The 26012-nt window shown below is 37.7% G+C and overlaps 2 protein-coding genes across 4 annotated transcripts in view; one reads left to right on the forward strand and one right to left on the reverse strand.

Moving 5' to 3' along the window:
• The window catches only part of FRMPD2 (FERM and PDZ domain containing 2), a 70365-nt gene that overhangs the window by 43111 nt on the left and 1242 nt on the right, over nucleotides 1-26012 (reverse strand). For all 3 annotated transcript variants that reach the window (XM_085583614.1, XM_085583615.1, XM_085583613.1), the window contains exons 2-11: nucleotides 16600-16740; nucleotides 14661-14818; nucleotides 13154-13219; nucleotides 11760-11945; nucleotides 10782-10908; nucleotides 8898-9029; nucleotides 6487-6571; nucleotides 2907-3057; nucleotides 1184-1255; nucleotides 335-509 (exon numbers count right to left, since the gene is read on the reverse strand). In XM_085583614.1, coding sequence (XP_085439740.1) covers nucleotides 335-509; nucleotides 1184-1255; nucleotides 2907-3057; nucleotides 6487-6571; nucleotides 8898-9029; nucleotides 10782-10908; nucleotides 11760-11945; nucleotides 13154-13219; nucleotides 14661-14818; nucleotides 16600-16723 — 1276 coding nt within the window. In that variant the 5' untranslated portion in view covers nucleotides 16724-16740. The remainder of the gene's footprint in view (nucleotides 1-334; nucleotides 510-1183; nucleotides 1256-2906; nucleotides 3058-6486; nucleotides 6572-8897; nucleotides 9030-10781; nucleotides 10909-11759; nucleotides 11946-13153; nucleotides 13220-14660; nucleotides 14819-16599; nucleotides 16741-26012) is intronic.
• Nucleotides 2915-26012, forward strand: part of MAPK8 (mitogen-activated protein kinase 8) — a 71475-nt gene continuing 48377 nt past the window's right edge. Inside the window, exon 1 of the mRNA XM_085583628.1 lies at nucleotides 2915-3130. The gene's annotated coding sequence lies outside the window, so the exon portion shown is untranslated. The remainder of the gene's footprint in view (nucleotides 3131-26012) is intronic.

Below are 26012 nucleotides of genomic sequence, written 5' to 3' on the forward strand. Positions count from 1 at the left end.
ACCTGCATGGCTCAGTGTTATTTGAGTGCAAGGCTGGGATACAGCCTTTTCTGCCTGGGAATATCAGTGAGTAAATGTTGTATGGCTGTGCTGTGCACAGTCCTAGGGCAGACATGCTTTACACCAGTGCAATGCAGTTTAAACCAACATACCTTACTTTTGCACAAGCTTTGTGTCTGCTTCTACCCAAGGATCTTAAAGGATCTTTGAATTAATTCTTGATGAATGATTATTTGATGCATTCTTGAATGATTCCTTGATTAATTCTTACTGGAATTCATTGATAAAGTGACTACAGAGGCATTGTCTCATATATAAATAACTGTCTCGTTACCTTTCAGGTAAGCCAAGCCAAAGTAGAAATGCTCCACCAAGTTTGCATATGCCACCACAGTGTTGAAAACATCTCTTGCCTTGGTCTTGATATCACATTGCACCTCAAGGCACTGGCCATTGAGTAGAATCACATTGAGATCCCTTTGGGACAAATAGGATTTCCCTTTTTTAGTCTAAGAACATGCAAGAAAGAATGAAGAATGAGTGCCAAGTACAAGCAATGCAAGTTCCACAGCATTTTATATTGAGGCCCACTAGTAGCCTGTCTCTATGCAACTGATGGAATTGGTCACAGCACCATGCTAATCTCTGCCTCCCTTCTCATAAATTAATATCACAAACTTTTCTTATTTCCTTAAAACCAAAAGAATCACAACAAAACAGATGAGCATACTCAAATTCTCCAGGTGCCAGAGTTATTCTAGATTTGGTGCTACTTCCAAATTTGTTTTGCTCTCATTTTTACAGCTATCTGCTGTCATCTTTCTACCTTACCTTGATGAAAGGTAAAGTATCTGCTTGCAAGCTGGAGAAGTCCCATGCATTGGAACTAGATGTCATATTGCAGATTTACTACACAGTCTTTGTCTCAAAGGTCTAGGGCTAAAGTGAACATTCTTAGCTGAGAAGGATAAATCAAGCTTTTTTTTACACCAACAGAAATAACTAAATAGCTCTAAGAATTAATGGACACCCTTTCAAGTCTCAATATCTCTGCAAGGAACCCTAACTTGTTTTGAGAGGAGGACATGGAGAGAATACTGGCTTGAGACTCAGGTGCTATTTACAAAGAGCCCTGACTGAAATGTCACTGGATTTGTTCAAAATCCTTAATGTTCATTCTTACCACAATTGATCCAGGCAGCTGTAAGGTCACTGGTGGTTCACTTGACAAAATAATAAATTCTGGACCTGAAAACTGCAAGGAGGCAATTTAGAAATTTTGTGAGTCTTCTTAATGGAATGAAGATCCCAAACACAAGTATCAATGAAACCCATTTCTATTGATCTGTATGCTGGACCTAATTGACTTCAGTGTTGAATAAGGTGCAAATGCTGACTGGTGACTTCTCTCTCTTTGGTGTCTCTCCTTTGTAGACTCTCCAGGGTCTAAGTAGGGCTAAGCTCATGTGGAAGCCTTTTCTTCTGTAAAGGTACTTAATCAAAATCCATTTCCTTTGCAAGGTATCTATTTTCATGACACTTATAGAAACTTAATTTATTCTGAGACCTTTTCTCATTTGATTCCCAAATTACTTTGAGGACAGTCACAGACACAGAAACATACAAACACACCACTGTGATTGCTTAAGCCCAACTTCCCTAAGAACTAGACTGAAATGCAGAGCTGCTTTCTTCCCCATAATAAAGGCTGACTGATGGTTCTTATTATTAGACATTGTATTCTTTTGTTTTAATTGCAAATAACTTCAACAGTTTTAAGCTCTTTTTTCCTTGCTGAGTATCCATCTCAACTAGTTGTATATATTGGGTTTTTATCAGATACATCTATGCTTTTAGATCCCTTAAGCAGACAGAAATAATTAAATGTCTTCAAATAATAAGATGTGAATCCTTTCAGCCATTCACCGTGACTTAGTAACTTGACCCATTTAGATACTTAAAAAAAAAAAAGAAAGAAATTTCATAGCAGTATGGTCTTACCAACAGACAATGCAGTTTTGCATCACATTAAAGAGGGAGTAGCACTGTGTTGTAACAGTACTCCTGTGAAAGGCTGTTATTATCCCCACAAAAACCATAATCACAACATTTAAATCATATAAATATAATGTATAAAATAAATATAATATAAAATTCATATGAGAAAATATAAATTTCCAAAGTATCTTGACCAAATATTTGTCACTGGTCACTGCTGAGCTTCTGAACTGGGAAGAGGTGAAAGGGTTCATCAGCTTGAAACCTGTCCCTTCTTGTTCCACAACAGAAAACTCCATATGAAGGATCATGGTGGAGTTTTCTGTGAATCAGTTATTTCTGAATTTTTGCAAACCGGAAAAGACTGCAAAACAGCATACCTTTGAAAGAAACATTGTCCTTTCCATTTAACAGAGTCCTACTACAACTTAGAAAGTAGAAAAAGTCAGTTAGGAGAACTACTGTCTGGGCACATTCACTGTCAGCCTATGCTTTCTGTCCAGACATGCACTGTAAAAAGAAATTTAAGTCCTTTGAGCATCACTGGCTGTCAGGCATTTGGGTACACTGTCTCTGTAAATTTTTTGCTGTTCTGAAACTGCTGTTGAAGTGGTTGGGGAAAACAGTCCATATGGTGCTTGATGCTGGCAGAAATCACATATGTAGGTCAGAGAGGGTTCAATTATGAGCTTTTGCTTAGTCCTTACAGACAATTGCTTTCACTGCCTTCGGTTCTGACAGCATAACTGGATCATGCCTAATTTGGAGTCTGTCAATTTAGAATACTCATCTAATAAGATGACTCAGTAGCTAATATGCACATCATTGTCAAACAAAAATTAGATGAGAGGCTTCTCTTTAGTGATATTTACATTTTGAAATCAGCTTATATGTTTTTCGTCATTCACCTTTTCCTTCCTGTGGAACAAACATTTCTGTGATGCGGCAGCTGCTGAGGAGTCCTTTGTGGACACAGAGAAGGTGGATCCCAAGCTTATCAGGTTCTGTCGGCTGTTCTTCCCAGTTCCACCCGGGATTTCTTCTACAGCACTCACCGACCTTCAAAGGAAATGTGAGAAAAAGATCTAACATGCAGTCAACACAACAGTGACCTGGGGGCAGAGATCTTAAGGTACAGTAACTACTGAATATGATGAAGTCCAGGACAATGTCTGTTATAAGCTCCTTAATGTCTCTTTACAAAAAAAGAAAAATTTAACAGGAGTATAACTCTAGATTTATTTATAACTCTCCGTTATAAATAAATCTAAACTCTGCTTTGATTCAATAGAGTCAGGTTTGTTTCTTTCCTTCATTTGGTGAGCCAAACGCAGCTGGTTTAAGTTTGGTGAAGCCGACAGGCAAAAAGTGCAGCCCCATTCCCTTCTGGGAATTCTACAGGATGAAGAAAGTTCCTCATTTATTATTTTCTCAAGAAAAAAGCTTCAGAAAGCCTTAACGATTGTTGTTACATTATTCAGAATTTTCCAGAAATGGGAATTAAATTATTTGAATACTAATTCATTAGGATAAATTAATGTCCTAGGGAACTGAGGGATTTTTTAATTTAATTAAGAAAAAGGTGTGTGAAACCTCAGATCAGAAAGCTGTCTCTGTACTGTAGCTTTGAACAAGAAATGATTATGTTGTTCGGGAGGGGTTTTATTGAGGTGGATTTTTGTTAATTACATTTTTTCAGCAAATGCTAAAGACACATAGAAGCTTTTCCATTATCCTAAAGTTTTATCATTTTCTTTTGCATATTGAAGATTTACATCAGGTAACTATTCAAGGAATTTCTAAAAATTTTTCAAAAATTAACTAGAGTAGTTTCTCATCTCTTCTGCCTAGTATCCAATAACAGGGAACATGGGAGCAGTTCAAAACCACAGTACGTGGAGTTCAGATGTTAGGAACCATTTTTTCCCTTAGGAGGGGGCCAAACACTGGAACAGGCCACCTAAGAGATGGTCACTGGTCCAAGCCTGTCAGTTATTAAGAGTCATTTGGAGATGACCTTAATAACATCCTTTAACTTTTGGTCAACTCTGAAATGCTCAGGCAGTTGGACTAGATGCTTATTGAGTCTCCTCTCCTCTCCTCTCCTCTCCTCTCCTCTCCTCTCCTCTCCTCTCCTCTCCTCTCCTCTCCTCTCCTCTCCTCTCCTCTCCTCTCCTCTCCTCTCCTCTCCTCTCCTCTCCTCTCCTCTCCTCTCCTCTCCTCTCCTCTCCTCTCCTCTCCTCTCCTCTCCTCTCCTCTCCTCTCCTCTCCTCTCCTCTCCTCTCCTCTCCTCTCCTCTCCTCTCCTCTCCTCTCCTCTCCTCTCCTCTCCTCTCCTCTCCTCTCCTCTCCTCTCCTCTCCTCTCCTCTCCTCTCCTCTCCTCTCCTCTCCTCTCCTCTCCTCTCCTCTCCTCTCCTCTCCTCTCCTCTCCTCTCCTCTCCTCTCCTCTCCTCTCCTCTCCATCCAAAATTCATTATTGAGAAGGCTTTCTTTTACTGTGGAAAACACTTCCTGTTATTACTCCTGTTAGGTGAGATGTGCCAGATTTTACAGTTGTGTCTTCTTTAGATATAGACCAGAGCCTTGTTTACAAGCTTCACTTTGTGAGATGTAAGTTATGTTAATTTGGCTTCCTACAGAATGAGCATGATGATATAAGTAAGCTTTATAGATAGTAAACCCATCACTAATTTTTGTGTTGGTTGTACTCCTACATGGGAAACGTGATTTCCAAAGTAATTTCAACTCCACTGCTGTAATGGTACTTGTAATAGAATGGTGACTGTGGTAGACATTCAGTTGCAGATGCTTACAGCCAGGAGTGGGGTTTAAAGTCCTTGAAGTTCTATGGGAAGCAGCTTGCTGGAAATTTGGAGAACAGAGTTCGTCCTTCAGCAGAGGAGGTGAACTTATTCTTGGCAGCATGATTTTAAATCAAGTACATTAAGATCATATCTAGAGTTTTAGTCAGAGGCATGGAAATTACTTTGAAGTACTCAGTAAATAAATCCTCTGTTACTCATATAACTGTTAGATATATGATGCATATATAGATGTTGGTGAACACATACACAAATATGTGTGTGTGTAGTTAGACAAGTAGACAGAGACTTCTTTCTTGACAAAAGCAGCCACTATCCCGCAATCTGCTTGTAGATCTCTCTTGTTGCAGTTTTACAGGTGTACTGGGGTATCTCATATTGCCCAGATTATCATGGCTGATTTATCAGGAAGTTCAAACTGTTTACTTAGGACACATTTAATTGGGAGTTGATCTAAATTGAGCATTTCCTGTGGGCCTGAATTACTCGTGTCATGGTTAAAAGAAGAAACTCCTGTTTAACTGGGTCAAGAACCCAATTTAAATGGGATGTCTGTAGGGATTACATGGTGCTTAACTATGGGATTCTGGGCTTTGTGATGCCTAGAGACTGACAGTACTTGCATCTCTTTGTTTGGAAGCTGCACTGTGCTAACACCCAGTCTAGAAAATTCTTGTTTGGCAGCAGGGGTGTTTCCCTGGCTATTGAAAAGGACTTAGTATCAGTTGTACAATCCTCACTTTTCTTTGCCAATGTCTACAGGGCTGCTGTCCATTCCATGGCTGAAATGAGGCTAATCCTCATGACAGAGCAGAGGTCTTTACTGCTCGTGACCCTGGGTTTCCTGTAACTCTCCAGTACAGTGGCAGTGCAGGGCTGGATATGACTGACACAAGTGAGAAAAATCAGTATAAGGACTGAGATGGAAATGCAAATGAAAATTATACATTATATACATGGTTTCACATAACCACTACAGAACACATAAGGTGTGACAGCACTTTAATGTGACAGCAAGGCTAGACCACATCCAAAATCTGAATGTGGACAAATAAGGACTCTGGCAGAATGCCTTGACAGGGAAAGTGATGACTATTAATACCTTTTCAATAGATTTTTCCCTTCATAAATTATATCATTAGTAAGGTTAAAAAAGACCTCTAAGATCATAAAATCCATCCTTCCACAGTGTCTGTGCAGCAGTTTCCCAGCTGTTTCAGTCACAGGGGACTAATGCTGATTCCCTGCCTGGGGGAGACACAGCTGGGGGCAGCTATTCTGGGAGGCCTGTGGCATCTGGCAGGACACAGTGGTACAGAGTAAATGTGGAATTCCTGCATCTGCTTTGTATGGATCGTTCAGGGCCCAGGTTTTTTGGACTTGGAGCCAAACCAAGAGTAGGTGAACATTATTTATTTATTCTACATAGTAGAATATTATGTATTTATTACGTTATTTATTCTATATAAATATAATAATATATAGATATAGATATAGATATAGATATAGATATAGATATAGATATAGATATAGATATAGATATCTATTATCAAAGCAGGCTCAGATGTCAATTCAGGCATTTCTGATACTGGCATTGCCACACTAACTGCTGGATTCACTTGCTTATAAAACAGCTTTCATCTTGTAGAATATGAATTGAGCTTACCTGTTTATGAAGAGCTTGTAGCTACTTTGTGTCCTTGACCCACTAAGTGTGGTGTCACATGACCTGTGTGTCTCTGGAATTCTTCCTGCAATGAATAAAGGAAATTTCAAAATTCAAGTGATAGTAGCGGCACTCAGCATCGGATATTGGGACAATTATAACAGGGAAGAAATTTAAACTGGCAATCTCCTCTCTTGTATCCTCACTTGGACATGATAAATGGCTATTTAATAAAGTTAATGAATACTACACCAGCAGTATTCCCAGTTCCCTAGTTATTGTTACTTCCTCTTCATAACCCCTTATGTGAATGTAATTTGGAAAACAGCTGTGTAGGTACAATGGCTGTCATTTCTATCTGTATGGGGGTAATTTGTGGAACAGCTTTTTCTCTTCAGAAATTATGTCCAATTTTTGTTCTTCAATTTGCAGGCATAAAATGGGCAGAAAAAGGCATGAAACTTCTCTGGCTTAATCAGAGTAGAATATAAAATCAATTAAATGAAAAGGATTGTATCTATTCCACTGGTTACTTTCTATGTTATATATATTGTGAATGTTTTTACGACATACAAACATGGTAGGAATAGTGGATGGCTTGTGGTTCCTTACAAATAAGGATTGCATTGTTTTTCACCTTCAATCATCTCTGTTGCTACACTATGGACAAGTGTTGCTTTGTCATGAAGGCTGAAATTTAGAGGCAGAACCAGAAAGGGTTATACAAGTTGTAGTTCTATGAATGTTTCTTGTATCAGCAGAGATGTTTGAAATCTTTAGGGAATGGTGAGAAGGTTAAATTCTTATTCACTTTGATCATTTCATTGATCTTATTTGAAGACTTGCATATCAAACTATTACATAAGTAGGATGATAGAGGTTGTAAACAAGCTGTGTGGAAGGAATCATTTTGATAAAACATTCATGCACTACACCCTGAGACTTCACTCTGTATTCCAACATGAAAACGTGACACTGAATTCTAGTGTACCAACCAACCAACTGCAATTTTGAAACCTATAAAATCTACAGTCCCATTGCTAAAATAAGAATAAACATGTGGGGTTTTTTCAAGCTGCAGATGGTAGTGACAAAATGTGAGATTTGAGATAAGCTAGTTACCAAAGTTAAGATTCAATCCTGTGTTCTGAAACAACATGCTTTTTAATGAGAAAACCTCACAAAATTCTCTGCTTGCACTGTGGTTTTAATATACTTGTATAAATATATTTTGATAAGATCATAAAATTCTCCTTAGTCTTTCTATATCAGCTGTTATAGCAGTGGGACAACTTGGCTACTTTCCATGGCCAGACTGCCATGCTTTGATCACAAATCCAACACACACCTGACATTAAATTAACATGTATTCTTCAAAGAAGTTAATGCTGTAGATTTACTATATGTTAAATGAGCTCCTAATGTGCAGTCTTGATAGAGATATTTATGTCCTTTGATAATGGTGCTCTGCTAGATAGTAATATTTCTTATCATAGCAGAATGCTTTTTTTATGATGTATTATTTTGTGAAAGAATGTTTGTGACAAACAAGCTCTCACATTCTGTGTTTACTCATGTGTTTTTAGAATCCTGTATTACAAACTCCTGAGTATGCACAGCTACCTGTGCTTCATTGGAGATTGAGATATGCACAAAGGCCCTGGAATGAGCCTTTGTCAAGTTTATGACCAAAATGTCTTTTAAATTGCTTATGAAAGTGACTTCTGAATTTGTCTTCACTGTGTGTGACTGTGTATGTGACTCACACGTATGTGTCACTCATGGAGCAGCTGCAGTCTCAGGTTTTCATTGCTGCTGATATTGATTGCAATTCTGGAGCTTCAGAAAAGCACCTTGCAGGAGGAGAGCATCAACAGCAGTAACCTCACTTTCTCATCCTTGGGCTGAGGGCTGAGAGGCTATGATATTATGGGTTTTTTTCCCATGATATGCCTAATTTCTCTCTGAATTATGTCCCCATAGAACATTCACTCTTAGGTGTTATTTATAGATTCAGCTGATTTCAGAGCTGATGTCTTGACATTGCCCACCATATGCATTTGTGGGGTAGCCCCACCTTTTCTGTGTCAAGATCCCATGTGCTAAAAACATAATGTCAAGCTTTGTGATCTGCTGAACAGCTTTACCTGGCAAAGGGGCATGAAGCAAGAAAGAGGTGATGGGGCTACATGGTAGCCAGGGAATTTATAGCTGTACTGTGGGACACAAGTGAAAAATAATCAGATATAAAAGTATCTTTCTTCCCTACAACTTAGCACAAATATACCTCCCAAGTCACATAACCACAAGTTGCATAGGAGTATCTGTCACCTGGTACATGGTCAATCCCACACTTTAGGGGACAAAATAGATAATAATTCACAAACATAATCTTTTTTTAAAAATCTTACCTTTCCTGTGTCCTCGGTTAGACAGTATCAAAGATGTACTTTCAGAAATACTATTAGAATCACTACAATCCACAGAGAGTTGTCTGTAATCTTCTGTTGACTGACTATAGTTCATTAATCTGGGCCCTTTGTCTGGAAACAGAAAGGAAATGTGGTGAATCATATACTTTGGTAATAAGCCATTGTATTTGCAAGTTAATGTAAATAACATTTTGATCTGCTAATTTTTATATAGACCTCATCCTTCTGTCTTCTAACCCTGACTCCAATTCCTTAAAGACTGAGGAAAGCATGGTAACATCGTTCTATTACTTTCATATCCTATTCTGACCAAAATTGGTTTTCATAGTTCTCAATTATTCCATATAAAACAAATCTAATTCATTAATTCTGTTCTACATGTTTAACTGAAAGGTTGCAAAGTGCAGATAACCTGCAAAGTTCTTATTCCTTGTACTCTGAGGTCCAAAACTTTGAGCTAAAATTTCTTCTTTCTGTGTGCAGGCTGGACAATGCCCAAACAGAATCCACTACCAGGGGCAGATGCAGAAATTTCATTAATGGGACATCCTAATTCATTAGGATGCATATATTTTTCTTGCACCCTGACTTTTCTTGTTTTGCATTCTCTTGTGTCCTTTTACAGAATCTCTGAAGAATAGTTTTCAATTTTAAAAAAGGAAGAAATGTAATGTTGTCTTGCAAAGTGCAGCTCACACATTTTCAATATAATTGACACCCTAATTCATTGAAGTCCTTTGGCAAGTGTAAGTCAAGTGATCTGAATCACGAGAAAACACAGAGATCACACCAGACACATAATCCCTAGAACCAGTGTCAGGAAACTGGCAGGAATTTCTGGTTAATACAGGGTTGAAAATGGGGCCATCCTTTTGGCAGCAGCAGAGTTTCTACCTACTTTAGCAAGTGTGAATCTACAAGCTCAGTTGAATAAGTGAACCAATATGGCTTGATGGGTAGTTTGTCTCAATGTTTCCAAAATAATCCCCATCTCTTATAACCAATAATACCTAATGGAAATATTGCAGATATATTTAAGTCTGTGTTTGAGTCTAGCTGATTTCATGGCACAAATGTGTGATTTACTGAATAGGAATTGTATTGCTCATATGCCTAATGCTGAGCATATCCCAAAAAATCTTGTATAGCTTGGGCCAGCTTTCTCCTTGCTCCAAAATCAGAGATCACTGTCAAAGTGAACAGCACAGTGTAGGCACTAGAAAAAAGATACAGTTATAGAATTACTCTGAGGGATAATATATCTTGATCTTAGTCAGATGAAATAAAATCTTGGTATATGCTGTTTTATTTATATTGTGAGCAGGATTTGAATTTGTCTTGAAATCACTACAGCAATTACTGTGTGAATTTATAAAACATCTTTTGAATAGAAAATTAAGCTAAAATCAAAAAAATAAACCACAAATCTTTCCTTGAATAATCAAATAGGAAAGATGACTATATATTCCTTAATGGCAGGAGAATAACCTCACAGAACTCCAGCTTGCAAAATACACTGGAGTATACAAAGTACAAAAGCAGTTTTGAAAGCTGAGGAGTTTTATATGCACAGGTTTTATGCAAAGAGCTTTAAGAGTCAAATCTGTGCAACCTGATTTGTTATCATTGCTTCACAGCCCTGAGACTATTGTCCTTTGTGGAAATAAGGAAAAGAAACCTCACTGACTTGCCTCAGAGTCTTTCCATTATGAAGTAATTTATACGTACAGCAATAACTATCTTATCCAACACTACATGTAATCACTACAGCATGAAATTAAACAATCCATCTACTTTGGGAAAGACATAGAAAAGGCTGTCTGTATCCTTATCCAACAGTTCAGGCTATAAATCTTTCTTTACCTTGGTGAAAATTCATCTGGTATGCCAGAGTTGAGGTGTCCGATATGTTTTCATGCAGCCTTTTCCTTATCACATGGCTTCTGTTCAGCTGAGAGGCTGTGCTGTCCTCAGTGGCCACCTGCTCTGTCTAGAAGGCAGTAATATTCAATGTCATATGGTATGTGAACTTCAGACTCTCATCGGGAAGTGACCCTTGCCCTCTGGCTGTCAGAGGCTGCTGATCAGCTTTGCATAAGCAACTTCATTTTCTCTGATTAACACAAAGTGGGGCTGAGTATGTTGGTTCCATGCTCTCATGCTAGCTAAGTTTAAGAGGGGACACCCTCTGTTACAGTAGCAAAGACAGTAAGAAAGAGTGCAAGGGAAAAGTTATTCTCAGAATCTTAATGAATACTGATTGAAAACAAAAAAAATCGGGTGTGTTTTCTTCCATTGTCATTCAGCTTGTCAACAAAAATAGTTTTTGCTATTTCAAATTTTGAAAAAACTTATGCGCTCATTTTTAAAGACCTCATGTGGTCAGGCTTGATTGCACATCAAATATTCAGTTCTACTCAAGGACAGGGGCCTACCTAATATGATGTAAATTAGATTTCTTTGAACTTCATGAAGAAAGTCTGAAACAAGAACGGCAATGGAGAAATTTTTACTGTTGTGCAAAGTCCTTTACCTTGGCCAATAAGAAGTCTCTGTAAAGGTTATGATTGTGTCAGTACTAACTAAAGAAATTAAGATACTGTAAATACAAAAGCTCAGTCACTTCCCAGGAGTGTAGAAGTAGTGTATGAGACAGCTTCATTGCTTTATTTGCTTGCACACGTGCCCACACAGTTTCCTGCCTAGAAGTTTAGAATCAAATCTCACTTCCTTAATCCATACAAACATTAATTCTGGCAGTCGCTCACCTGTCTCCCGTGTTCCTGGGCACCTCTCTCACTGCAGAAAAGGAGATGATTGGAGTATGAGAGCAGTACTTACCTCGCTGACACTTCCCACTGCAAACTGAACCATTTTCTTTATGTAGAATTTTGCTGGTAAGGAAGCAGATTCCTTCTGACGTGCTTCGCATGCTTCCAGAACAGATTCAGGAGAAAGTCTTCTATGTGGCAGATCTTCACACAGTGTCAGCAAGAGTGTGTGTAGTTGGTCACTCAGCTGGAGGGACTGAGTCAAAATAGAGGTACTGTTAAATGACATCTCCCAGGGGACTGAAATCCTGTGTAAACTGGGACCAGGAATTTCTGTAAGCCTTTCACTCTGAGTGAGAAACATGCTCTGAATTCCTTTAGGCTTTGGGAAAATTCCAGACAAGCAGCATAAAAGCATGGAATGAACCTTTAGTGGGATCCTGGATATCCTTGGAGGGAATTGACATCTCCAAGAATGATTGGTGGCCCAATTAGGGGCTTCTTGGTGACAGACAATTCAGTTTGCTCCAGAGCTTTGTTAATTAGACTGTGATTCAAAGATTCATGGCAGTAAGGTAAGTGGTAGCATTAGCTTCAAAAAGATGAGGAGTTTTACCAGCCACAACTGTTGTCATAGAGACCAGATACTTATATTTTAAGGCCATTTAGCTTATTAAGCTTTTCCTTTTAGAATGTGAAAGGGAGGTTAAATTGACTAGAAACCTGTGCTCTCCAAATCGAGAACAAGCAACCAAAAGCATCAATATAGAAATGAAGCAAAATTTATGTTACAAGTCTTTGAAAGGATTCTGAGCAAGCAAGAAACTTATAACTTCATCTAGTAGATACTGATAGAATTTGCTCAGAAATGAGGGGAGTTGTTTAGTTTTATTTTTCCATCCCAGTTTTGAAAAAGCACATAAATGTGCACATTCCACAATAATGCCAACATGATGTTTTTGTTTTAGTCCTGTCTGTCTTAGAATAAAAGAATCATAGAATAATTTCAGTTGAAAAAGACTTTTAATATCATTGAGTGCAATCATGAACCTAACACTGGCAAGTTCACCTCCAAATCATGTCCCTAAGTGCCACAAGTAAACATCTTTTAAATAGCTCCAGTAATGAGATTCAACCACTTCCCTGGGTAGATTGTTCCTAATTGTCTTGGAATAAATAAGCTTCACCCTTAAAATCAAAGTACAATTCATCTTAATAAGAAAAATTCTGGTTTTTGAAGAAATAGAGGGAGGAAAAAAAAATGGAAAGGAATGAAAAGATGAGCTCCAACTAAATTCCCTGATTTATGTGAACTGGTATTTTTGGTGAGGTTTGAACCTTGACACAAGCTCTTCAGTTCTTTCCTAGTGGTCCAAAACACAAGCCCTCTTAGTAATACTTCAGACTATGTCTTTCATTCTTTGAACCAGAATAAAAGAAAGCAAAAATGATTGTGTTACTGGCCTGGTTTGGAGGAACCTGGTAATCTGCTGACCAATAGAGGGTCATTCCTAAGGAATACACCAGCATCTGTAAAAACAGAAAAGGAAACTCTGTGTGAAACAAATACTTAGTGCAGGAAAGCCTCATACTAGAAACACCATCTTTTTGTGTCTTTGGTCACAAAATGGCAGAAGTCACACAGATGATTCTTTTAAAACTAAACTAAATATATCTAAAAATAAAACTGTGACTCTTAGCTTATAGACTATGTTGCATGCAATTAGTGATGCCTTTTCCTGGTCTTTAAAAACTGAGAGCCAGCCATGGTTAAGGGATAAGGGATTTTTACCTTGGTATTTTAATAAGGATCCTTATGGCAAACCATCTTTGCAAGGTGGGATGTGCCACCATGCACACACATGACAGATTGTGTATACAGTTTATAGACCTTACAAATTAGCTTATCTAACAAGGATGGCCCAATGGGGGGTCTGGATGAATCATGTGACATTTCCCCATTCGACAAATTCGCCCCTGGATGGGCTGAAACTCTAGTTTATAGGATATGTTCTAGAGATCGCCTTGGTTTCCCAAGATAGTGTAGGGTAGTCCAACCTCCTACTATGAGGCCTTTAGAATGTTTGCTCTACTGGCTTAACAAAATACTAGGTTATCAGAATTAAGGAATTACAAGTATACATGCTAAGAATACATAAAAGTAATATAAAGGTATATAAAAGAAAAGGGAAAAAATCATCTTGGCATCATTAGTACTATTCAGCTTGAGGGACTGAGGCAGGATGCCCTCTGTTCAAAGATGCTAGGAGTAGGAGAAAAAATTTGAACTCCTTTCTTAATTTTGAAGCTCTCCCATTACTGGTTAAAATTCCCTCCTACCTGTAGGACTGACTAGCTGTAATATGAAGGAAAATAATTACTGGAATAAGGCTGCCTTTTCCACAGCTTCATTTTTCTGCCTAGTGTTTAAGTCCTCAGTTATATGGGAATCTGAAAATACTGTGTTCTGCCTGAGGGAAGTATGTTGTCTGAGTGGTATTTAAAACTTTAAGGTGCCTGAATGCTATATCTTACTGTCTTTCCAGAGATATGCATTTGTCAGAGAGAATAAAAATAACTTGTTAACAAAGCTGAATATATTTCTGACTTCCTGGGACTGCTTCCACCCTCTGATTGTACAGATACTGCAGCCCTGCTGCTTCTGGGATTACAATTACCATATCTACTTGAATATCATTTCATAGAAATATTCTTCCTTTCTGTGGGCCTTTACAAATAATAAATTTCTGCAAGACTGTAGGACTGATGTTCAAAATTTATTTTGATGTTGACATACATCCTAATCCAATGGCAAGCTCCAAGATACATGTAACAACTTTCTAAATATAGCCTAATTTGATTCATTTTATTAGAAATGGGGTGCCACAGTAGGTGCCTGGCAAGTTGCATTAAAACCCACAAGCTTTTCTTCATGAGGTGCTGTCAAGATGCACCTTGCAATATACCTCACCTTTGTTAGTCCAAAGTGTTGGTTTTTACTTGGGCGGTGGAGCAATTCTGGTGGACTGAAAGGGGCAGCTTCTGTCTGAGATGCATTGTTTTGGAAAAACAAATTTCCTTCAGCAGACAATAGTAGTGACCACGGGCAAATCACACAGATGGCAGGGTCTGAAAAATGTTGAAGTCGATAAAATGGAGATCTTAGTGCTGAATTCACTGCACTCAGAAAATCATATTTCTGTCATCTCACCTGTATAACCAATCTCATCACAGGAGATGTACCCAGAATCTCCTGCCTGACTGGGGACCTTACTGGTCCTGACCCACAGACTGATTTCCCAGCCTGACCTCAGACTTGCTTTGTCACTGTGGCCTTGCCTGGTGATCGCTGGGCTCTCTGACCATGATCACCTTCAGCTAGAGTTCTCTTTTGCTCCTTCCATGCTTTCTGTAGTGTTGTGTGCAAACACAAGTCACACATGCTGGGAAGCTTGTCTTGTTTTAGGAACAGCCAGCCAGCTTATACTTCATCCTAGTGGAGAATACCTGGCCTTCTGTAGTGCTGGCTAGCACTGGCATTCCTGCCTAACCTGGCAGTGCCCCAGCACCAGGAATATTCTGTACCAAGTTGTGCTGATCATCATGAGATCTGGCATGATTTATTGCATCACACACAGTGCAGCAAATGTGGCAGTATTAGCCTTGAAAAAAGGGTGATTACAGAAACAATATAGCTGCAATTGAGAGATGTGGAGTCAGATATGCCTTTCTCAGCTGGGATGATGCAGGTAACCTTCCCTGTGCTCAAAGTAGCTGGAGCACTGTGGATTCAGCTTCAGAATGACTCCAGTTTGGCATCACTTCTGGACCTGAGCTCTATAGAGACAAGTTTAGCAGCCTTACATTTGGCCTGCAGCTGATCTTGATGGTACATCCATACTTCTTCTTGGTTTAGTTTTCATGTTCTGATTACCCTAAATTTATCTGGTGTAGCATAGGGAACATAGGCTGGTTATCTTTTTTTGTTTTAAATTTCATTTTCTTAAGTCAGCAGTCAGAAGAGTATAGTGTCTGCTTAGTGTCTGGCACAGAGTCAATAGATGGACCTATGCTGAACCTATCTAGGTGGGTATCTCTGTGCTTCACTCCTTTGCACATTTCTGATGTTTGTATTTCCTGGGCTTTTCTATCCCCTTTTTACACCAGTTAATAGAGAACTGATGGTATAGTCAATCTGCTATAGTGTTCCAGCCCATTAAAAACTAGTTGCCAATGAATTTTCACTCCTCCAGTTTTAGTAGAAGTTACACATCACTCGTTTTCTGTATTTTTTATTTTGATTCTATATGCTTATGAGGTAAGAACATGTCTCATGCATTCTCCCCTTAAAAGGAATACCTATCCACATAAACAGTTCTCAAAATGTGACAGATTGCTCAGCTGTGCTCTCCTATTGTTGCTCAGTTGTGCTCTGTGCTCAGTCAAGCTGACCTGCTTGGCAAGCAAACATCATAATGATAAGTCACATTATTATCATCAAGGACAAAAGTCTCTTACTAGCTGAATGGAGAGCCATGTGGATTTGCCTGTCCTTCTCTATCAGCCCATGAAGGACATGAGCCTAGCTGCACTGCAGTTTCTCTGGGTGCATGTTATTCAGACTTCAGGACGGACTCTTCTGTCTGCATATAGTTAGATTAATTACTACTTGATGTTTAATTTGAAAAAAAATAGCCAAAACTGTATAAAGACCTTCTATGTAGGCAGAGCAATCTGCACATAATCCCAGCAGCACTTAAAGATTTTTCATTTTTATTAGCAATATGCTGTTAGTGCCATTAGTTTTTTGTCTCTACCCCCACCCCAACAAACAAACTCAAAAGAATTAAGATAACTCAAGAATTAATTTCCAACAGTAAGAACTCTTAAAAAGATGCTTTTCACCTCACCTTTGTGAAGATCCTCCAGAAGCTGCACTGTGGACAGGTACAGGAGTGCCCATATTTCTTCTTCCTCCAGAGGGCTTCCTTTTGCCCAAAGGACCTCGGCCAATGTCACGCAGGAATTGCTCATGCCTGCTGCAGTAGGTACTGGGTTTTGGACACAGCAAATTAGACTGAACTGCTCAAGACAAGCCCTACTGATCATACCTGTACCTTCTCTCACAGTAAGAAATACTTTGTGAACCACCTTGCTTTCTTTGTTTAGAATAGGCAGGTATTGTTTACCCCTGTCTTAATCTGAGTAAATAAAGGGGGCTTAACTAAGTGACTTCCTGTAATCTTTTTGAGCCCTTTTACTCATAATTTTAAACCAGTCAGAAGATTCTGTGGAGAACAAATAGTTTTTACTCAGGAGGTCCTTCATGAATATGTGCTGTTCAGATTTTGTGAGTGGTTATTTGAATGACAGGTGACTGATTTTTCTGCTCAGTTGGATGTTTTTGTCTAGAAAAAGCATGACAGAGTTTATCTAAGAAAAAGACAATACAATGCAAAAGGTGTGCTCTGTAATATGAAAAACTTATTAACAGTGCAACAGAGCAATTAAATTTCATTCCTTGCTCAGCAGACTGATCAGTAAAAGCTGGTAGATTCTTACTACATTCATTGATGAGAGATTTAGATTTTCTTGCTCCATATTTGAGACTCAGTGCTTGCAGTTCATCCCTTCCAATATACATATAAACTTGCTTTGTTTCACTAAACCAAATTAAAAGATTATTCTCTTTTTGAACTACTGAATAGCAATTTAGTGGTTCCCAGCTCACTGTCCTATCTGACAGCTACATAAGACGTAGCAGAAGAATGTGGATCCACACACTCATGCTGTTTTGTCTCAGCTGTAACACAGCTTCAGATCATTTAGAGAAAGGCACTCTGTAGTGAATCATGGTTTCATGTCTTACCTACTGGAAGATTATTTTCATAATCCTACCCAACCAGAAACTGAGTTGTGACTTGAAGGTTCATGGCTGCTTTTCCTTCAAATATTTTGTCATGCTAAATATTCTCAAAGAAGGTTTTGCTCTTCATCAATGAACCTGATCTTTCCATCTAATGAGTTATATATTTCTGTAATTTACTAATCTAGTCAGAGCTGCTCTAGATCTACACATCAGTAAGGAAAACTGAATCCAAAGTTCAAATTTCCTAAACATTTTTTAACAGCTTTTGCTATTACTCTTCTGTAACAGCCCCACAGGTTCATTTAATGCTGTGTAAATAGGGGAATAATAAGAAAAGCTAGAAGTGATCCATTTACTGATTTGAGTTTTGACATTGTCTGTAGACCAGCAAGACACTATAGCCTGGGATGGTATTGTCACATATAGGATTGTGTACACTTTACACTACTGTAAAATGAGTTCACTCACGGCCTTAGGACAGATCTTGCCCCCCGCCAGAACTTCTTCACTCTCTGTACACAGCCCACTTACTGCCACTGCTTGCTCTGTGCTGGCAATAGAACTCTTTGTGTCTTACTGCTGGTTGCTTTGCCAAATTCCTGTTCAGTATGGAGTCTTCAAGGGGTAACTGGAAGACTATCACAGTGTCCAGTAGGACCAGCTTGTTGCTGATTAATAGACTGCTCAGACTTTGCTTCATGGGGTCTTGTCCTGGCTCAGTAGCTTGCAAACAAGGAATCACAACATAGAAAGAATGATCCCTTGTTGCAACCACCACAGGATTATAGATCAACCTAGTGACATTTTAAATGGAACCAGAGTCCTAATTTTAGTCTGTAGTTTCAAAGGGCAGTAAAGCTTCTTACAAATCTAACCTTAATTAGAAGAGACAGACAAATCTTCTTAATCTAAGCCATCACCATTTCTCTTAATAATAAATTACTGTGATAGCATTTCACTTAACCCTGTGGTACTGGGACTAAGCAATAAATTCACATCCCCAGAGCAGAATCTGTGTGGCTTTTCCATACAGGTAATCCACCAGATTGTACTTAGTGCTGTTTTATATGAGACCGTACTGGGAAAGGAAGCACTGCATCCTCTGTTTTAGATAGAAGTGCTTATACCAAGTGATATCAGTGCTGATATTTCTAACTAGCTTAAGTTACTCAGTAAGAAACTACCCAAATTGCAGATCTTAGAGCTTTATAGAACCAATGTGAAATCAGCAGTTACACCAGAGATGCTTAACTTTTGTAGGGAATGTTTTTTTCTAAGACTAAAAGTAATGTCTCAGATCAATACTAAATATGAATGAAATGAATTCTGCTATCAATTCTATCCAAACTTCTGGAAAAAATATTAGATTGTATGGCCATGGAAATCATAATCTCTTTAACAAATTATTGCTTTAAAACAACGTGGAGTTAAGCAATGTGCTATTTTACAATCAAATTGGCAGCTGGTTTTAAACACACTCCAAATGCTCTGTATCTTTAGGCTGTGTTTTTGACTTCTGATTCTTGAGACCAACATGATGTGATATTTAACAAAGGTCTAACTGCATGAGTGCTTGGGAAAAAAACTATAGCCAGGCTACATTATCTGTATTATAAGAGAGTAAAAGTGCTGGAAAGATATTGTTGTCATTGTAGCACCAGCCATGTTCTGGTCCCTTGGCTTAGTAAAACCTGTGATCCAGAACCAAACAATTCTGACCTTCAAACAACAAACAAGGCAGACAAATGAGAAGGCAAGAAGGAAAAATTGACAGCAACTTTGCAAAAAAGGGACTTTTTTCCGGTAACACTACATATCGAAATTACGCTGGATCCAGTTGAGGCTGCAGGGAAAAATTAGAGCAGCAGAGTGTAATCACCCACTTTGGAGTTTGGCCAAGCTATAGAGGTTTGTGACTGGAAAAAATAGCAAAGAGCTTCCAGTGCCAATTTGTGTTTTGAGGTCAAAGGCTGATTTTGCTGATGTCTATGGAAGAAGATAGTACCATCCAAATTAGCCTAAAATATCCTTCCTGTTCTAATCTTTATTCATTTATTCATTATGTGGCCTCTCTAAAGTCAACAGATTTTTCCAACTCTTCTTGCATAGATACGGAAGGTTGTATTGGGGTGAGGCTAACCCATTATTTTGCCAACAACATCTGGCTACTTATCACTTTTTTTTTTTAATAATTCAATTTGATGCATTTTGTTTATCATATATGCAAGTTTTCATCCATTGAAAACTGGAGTCAATGAAAGAAATGGAATTCATCATAAAAGTTAATGTTCTACACCTTTACATCTGAATTTGACACTTAGCAACAATTGTGCATTACTAATTTAATATAGCAAGGTCACTGTATTTGATTTGGCAATCTTATTTAGTAAAATGTAAAGGAGCAACTTGGCTTTGTTTAATCTTCATCTTTACTTTTGCTATTTTGTTTACTGTGTAAAAAAAGCATAAGAGCTAAAAACTATTACTTTTATAGGAAAACTGACCTTCCCTTATCAAACACAGTCAAGTGCATTAAATATCCTCAAGAGGAATGAGTCAGCTGGATTTCTAACTACATGACAGCCCTTTTCATTCCCACTCATCAGAGAGAATTTACTGGGAAGTAGGTTCAGCTGTACAATACGTTTTATGGCATGAAAGTCAATCTGTCATCTGTACGATGGTGCAAAAAGATGTAAGGAGATCATAGGACACACCAGTGAAGAAGATGATGAGGAAGAACAAATCACATCTAGTTTTCGAAAATACAGTCAAGTTTGTTTCTGGTCTACTTGTAAAGGCATGAAGGAAGAACAGATTTGTTCCATCTGGACATCCTGAAGAACAACTGGAAATGAGAACTTTGGCAAAACAGTTTGTGTATAAACACAACAACAGCAATTACAACAACAACAAAGGATTAACCTTGGTAGGAGAATCAAGCATTCTGTGAACTGGAAGGGCCTCTGTCAAATCAGAAAGGCCTTTCAATTTTTACTGCCTGGAAGCTGTTTATGCAGAGGTCTTGTCTTTCATGTGACTGAACTTCCAGTTCTGCTTCACTTCTCTGTGTGTATATATTGCAAAATACCTATCTGTAACTCTTAATTTGCTGGAAGGTGTAAACAAATGTAAATTTTGTAAACAATGCTCTCTGGGAAGGCCTATTTACAGTTTGGACATATATGCCCATCCCAGCCGCTCTATTAGAGGTAACTAATTTATTTTGACAAGAATGAGCCAGGGAGGAGCCACTTAAGGAGGGGCTCTGAAAGACCTGAGAGGTTGCTAGCTTTGGCCACTAACCTCACTAAAGGAGTGTAGGTGTGTACTGACAGAACAGTGAGAGGGACTTGAAGTGTAATTTCTTTCATTTGCACCACTTTATCCAGGAAAAGTTCCCTCCTCATAACAGTCCATGGAAGCTGGTGTAAACCCACTACACCTGAACACGTATGGAGTTGGCTAATACAGACTGTGCTTAATTTACCTGCAATGCCTGAGTACCTGTCAGTCATTTTCAAGGGCAACTTCAGAGACACGGAATTTCTTCTTTTAGTAGGTATTGAAGGACACACTGATAAAAGTACATGCAAGCTTATAAAGAGATGGTCTTTAGGCATTTTTCACTAGACACAGTATTTTCCTTAGCCTTCTATCCCTTTCACAGTTGTACTCCAATTTCTTAGCTATGGCAGACCCTTTTAGGTCTCAGGTGCTACTTGATAGTCTAAAAGCCCCTTAAAAAAGGACCAAACCCAAGGGAGCTCAATCCTCAGAATAGCAAAAGGCAGAACTTCTTGTATTAGTGGCAGCAAGATGCAGTGAGGGAAAAGAAAACTTTCTGAAATAAGGGAATTAACCACAGGACCTCAAATGCTGGTCAGCAAAACTTCAAGCCATCTGCTTTCAAGACGAGGAAATACAGAAACTTGAAGTGACATTTTTCTAGGATGTTGGAGGGCTAATAAGTACTGAAAAGGGGTCCATAGAGACAGATTAACAAGACAGACTTGATAATTCTGAAAGATATCTTAAAATTAAAAGTTACAAGGAAAAGTCATTTTTAGTCAGCATCCTTTTACTTGACCAGAGTGCTGGACAGTGGATAAATTACGTATCAAGTAATGTAATTTCTGAACATGCCCAGGTGAGGACCCCCTCCAAGATAAAATCAGTCTGGCTAGCCTATCTGATGTTTTTTCCTCTGTGATTCTGCCCATCAAAGACTAATAATAAAAGAGCAACACATTGCTTTGAAGTGCATTATATTTAAGAGCAGGGATAAATTTGTATCTTTACATCTTTATGACACAAAAGTTCAGAAACTTCATCAAAAGGGGCTGAAAATGCATGGAGGAATAGATGTAAATCAAAACACAAATAATATCTCATTAAGGGAAGAAAAATCACTGTTTAATATCAAGTATTCCAAATACAGTAAGAAAAGTTCTTGCATCCTATCTCAAAACTGGCTGCATAATGAAGCAAATAGGAATGCAAAATTAGGAGAATTGAAAATAAGATCAAAGGGGATTTACATATAGTTTTGACATAATCTGTGTTAATTTCAAAGTAAATTTACAGAATTTGTGAACTACCTGTCCTGAGTCTTTTCTGTAGTCATCAAGAGAGAAGGAATGATGCATCAATCTCTCTGTCTCTGACTCCTCTGAATCATGGTGGCAGGAACAGCATTTGGCATGAAGCTGCATTCAGTAGGAGGTATCTCCAGGAAAATACTTAACTGATTTCCTTTGTGGCCTTAAAAATCATATAGGTCTAAAAATGAATTTAGAGATAATTTTTAAATTTAAAATTATCCTAGTGTGCATACAGATTAAATGTTTGATATATATAATAATTTTTGAATTAAAATGGGAAGATATTACTTGCTTTTTAGAAAGGCACAAGATTATTCCAAAACACATATGTATTAATCTGATTGTGGGTCTCCACAGACAGTTTGAGATCAGTGAAATAATTTTGCCACACTCCAGTGTCTACACTGAAATATTCTTAAATGAACAGTTTTCACATGAGGATCACAATTCTTTGTTGCTCAAGGCTTCATGTTTTGCTTCTAAGAAAAATGCCAAACACTAAAAAAAGCCAACCCAAACCCTGTAAATTTGAATACTGTATTGAGAATTTGAGAAATGTTGGTCTCCAAAATATTTAGGACTAGGTAGTTAGAAGATCCTGAAGAATCAATGAAAGCTGTGACCAAGCAAGTGACAACTCTGTATCTTTTTTGGTTTTCCTCTGATTCATAACAACCCACAAAACTGTAACATGCAAGAGGAAAGAAGATGATCACATCAGCCTGTAACCATGAGCTTTGAACAGGGTCTGATTACATCTATTATGTTGCTGATTGTTCTGATTTAATACTTCAGGTTGTATTCTGTTCTTGAAGGACAGTGTTCTTTGATAAGAGAAATCAAAGTTATAAAAATAAAGTATAGAAATATTTTATTAAGAAATGACAACTAAAGGCTTTTGCTTTACAGGCCATATTCATCTAGAGCAAAATTGAAAACCCAAGTAAATTCTTAAAATATATTTAAATATCATTCAAATTGAATTAAGGTAATTCAAATGGTTGCTGCTATCACCAAAATTGTTACTCATAACTTTAGGGGAAATACAGAAAAACTATATTGAAAATAAATGTAATATCTCGAGTATCTCAATCATAAATGCATGCATATTTAGAGAAATGAAAAGGGAAAGACTCTGGGGACAGAAGGTGCTCATCTTGTGTACTTTAGTCTTGCTAAATGTCTACATTAAACTCTGAGCCTCTTCTGCATATAATACATATTGGGCCAAATCCAGTAAGCCTTTTATTTATTTAAAGAGTTCTGGATAAATGCTATCATTCATGATATTATTGTTTTTATCTGGATATATAAGCATGGATAAAAAAGCTGAATATTTTCTTATTCCTTACTTAAGAGCAACCTACTGCTTGTCCATCCTATTAAAACAAATTTTAACTATGTGTAAAGTTTGAAAAGAGCACATCTTTTGAAAATTATACTTTAATTTACATCATAACCTCATTTATTCACATATATTCCATATACAAATTTTATTCTCTAACTCACTGTAAACTTGTTATAATTTTGGAGAGAACACACAATATTTCTCATAACAGAAATATTAATCTCATTAAATATGAAATTTAACTCTCTGAAATATAGGATGGAAATGTGTCGGTTTATAATTAGAATAAACACTTCAAATGCTGTTTAAAAGTTCTGTTCAAATAAAGTACAGGCAGGGCCAAATCTGCAAACAATGGCACAAGTCAACAAGGGAGTTGCCTTGTTGCTAAAGTATGAACTTGATTTGGAAAGATTGTGTCCCAGAAATTATAGCTGAAGTGAAGCCTTCATTATATGGTATTTTTCCCTTCTCTATTGCAAATTATTTAATGTCCTTTCTAGAAACATGTACTTAAATAAATAGGTGCGTTAACCAGACTATTGCAAGTTATTCAGCACTGAAGGGGGATAAAATTTCACTTCTACAGAGACATGAATTTCTTTTCTAGGAAATTATAAACTTGAGGTGGGTCAGTCTCTAAACAGTCTAATCTTTGAAGGACAGAGTTGAAATCTTAGTTCCTGAATAGTGTAAGTATGTGCCTCTCTTTAGGGAATTTCCTGAGCTGGGTGGTAAGGGTGCTGAAAGTTTGACTTTATTACAAGACCTATGGACATTGTTTCTTAAAGACATAAAATGTTATTGATACAAATTATTTCCTCTCTACAACAAAAGGAACCTACTAGTGAATTTCAGAGGAAAATATTACACTGTCTGCCATCAGTTTGCAAGCGCATATTCTTTCAATAGAAGTGCCTAGAAAGATATCACTGTATAACTGCAATCAAAATAAATTTGTACTATGTTCATTCTTGCTAAGTTTACATGCCCTTTCTCCTCTGTCCTGGCTGACGCCAAATGCCAAGGAGCTCATAGAATATCTATGATAGACAGCTACTGCCTCTAAAGTAGCTAGTGCTATTTTTCTTTGCTTTTTTTCATGCACCTTTCATAAAAGCTCATTCTACATGAAAGCAGAGTGGACTGGTGTCCCAGAACTAAGTCTAATATATTATCTACATTGTTCTAGCACTTCAAAGATTGAAGCTTCAAATCTCTCTGCTGCTGCAGTGCCAGAAATAGTAGGACAGTAGAACTCAAGCACCATGATAATGTTTCTCTTTTATATTTATTCATTTATGTCCTTTTTAAGGCATTATGTAATTCTCTGAAATGAGGCAGCCTCATGCCAGACATAGGAACAGGGAATGAGGGGCAAATGCTATGCTGATGCTGAGGTCAATAGGTAGCACCACAACATAGAGCAGGCTGGGCAGAACCTGAGCTGTACACCAGCTTCCTCAGGTGCTAAAGAAATTTGTCCTAAATGAAAGAGCTAAGACTTTAGATTATATTGTCCAGTCTTCTCAAAGTCTCTCCATAGCTCCTCACATATAATCCTATTGTAGTTAATGATGCTATGGTTTACTTATTGTTAAAGCTAATTCTTGAGTTCTGACAGTGCCACAGTTACACCTTTACTTGCAGAAGAGAGATATTCAAAGCTTCTGATCTTGATTCTGATGTTGACTTGTTCTTTTACTTGAGAAAAGAAGACTCAGTCTCTTATTTTGCTACATCATTGAGAATGATGTGTTTTCCCATCATTAATAATGCACTTTACATGTAAATAGTAAATTTTCAGATTTGTATTCCCCTGGAATCTACATCTATAAATTTCTAGATCAGTAATGCTTATGAAGCCCATGAGAAAATTTCTAGAAACAGGTTGCTTTTATTTTAGAAACTGCAAACTGTAACGTAGGGACTTGCTAGAAACATTGAAGAGAAGTGGAGGAGAAATTAGGAAAGCAGTTTCTTAGTTGAGAGTCTTTAGTCATAGGTTGCAATCACTGGTAATCTTTCTGCTGTTTGGAGTTCAGTGCTTTTTCCAAAGTAATAGTACATAGTACAAATCTATGAAAAAAACAATGTACTTAAACATCTTTTCCAGAATCATGTTAGCTGTGTTATGCAAACAACGTCTTATATCTGCCATAAGGACAGGAACACTTTAGTGCCTTCTACTTATTTGCCTTCAATAGGAAACAAGATTATGCTGAGGTACCCTGATTTTTTAACAGCACAATTCTGTGGTAGGTGAGTGTTTCTAACTCCCAAAGAAGGCAAGAGGGACTGAGCACTGACATTCTGGATGACAATCCAGTCAGCTGCATATCATCATTTCTCATACAAATAAACAGCATTATAATCAGAATTAGCTAATGATTTAGAGAAACTGAATGAGGTTTAATGTAAATATTAAGATAAATATTAGATACTGCTGTACAAAGCCAGGAAGATGAATGATTTAATACTTATTTAATTGATAATGAGATT

This window comes from Lonchura striata, chromosome 6 (assembly GCF_050655825.1).
Source record: "Lonchura striata isolate lonStrDom1 chromosome 6, ASM5065582v1, whole genome shotgun sequence".
NCBI classification, from domain to species: Eukaryota; Metazoa; Chordata; class Aves; order Passeriformes; family Estrildidae; genus Lonchura; species Lonchura striata.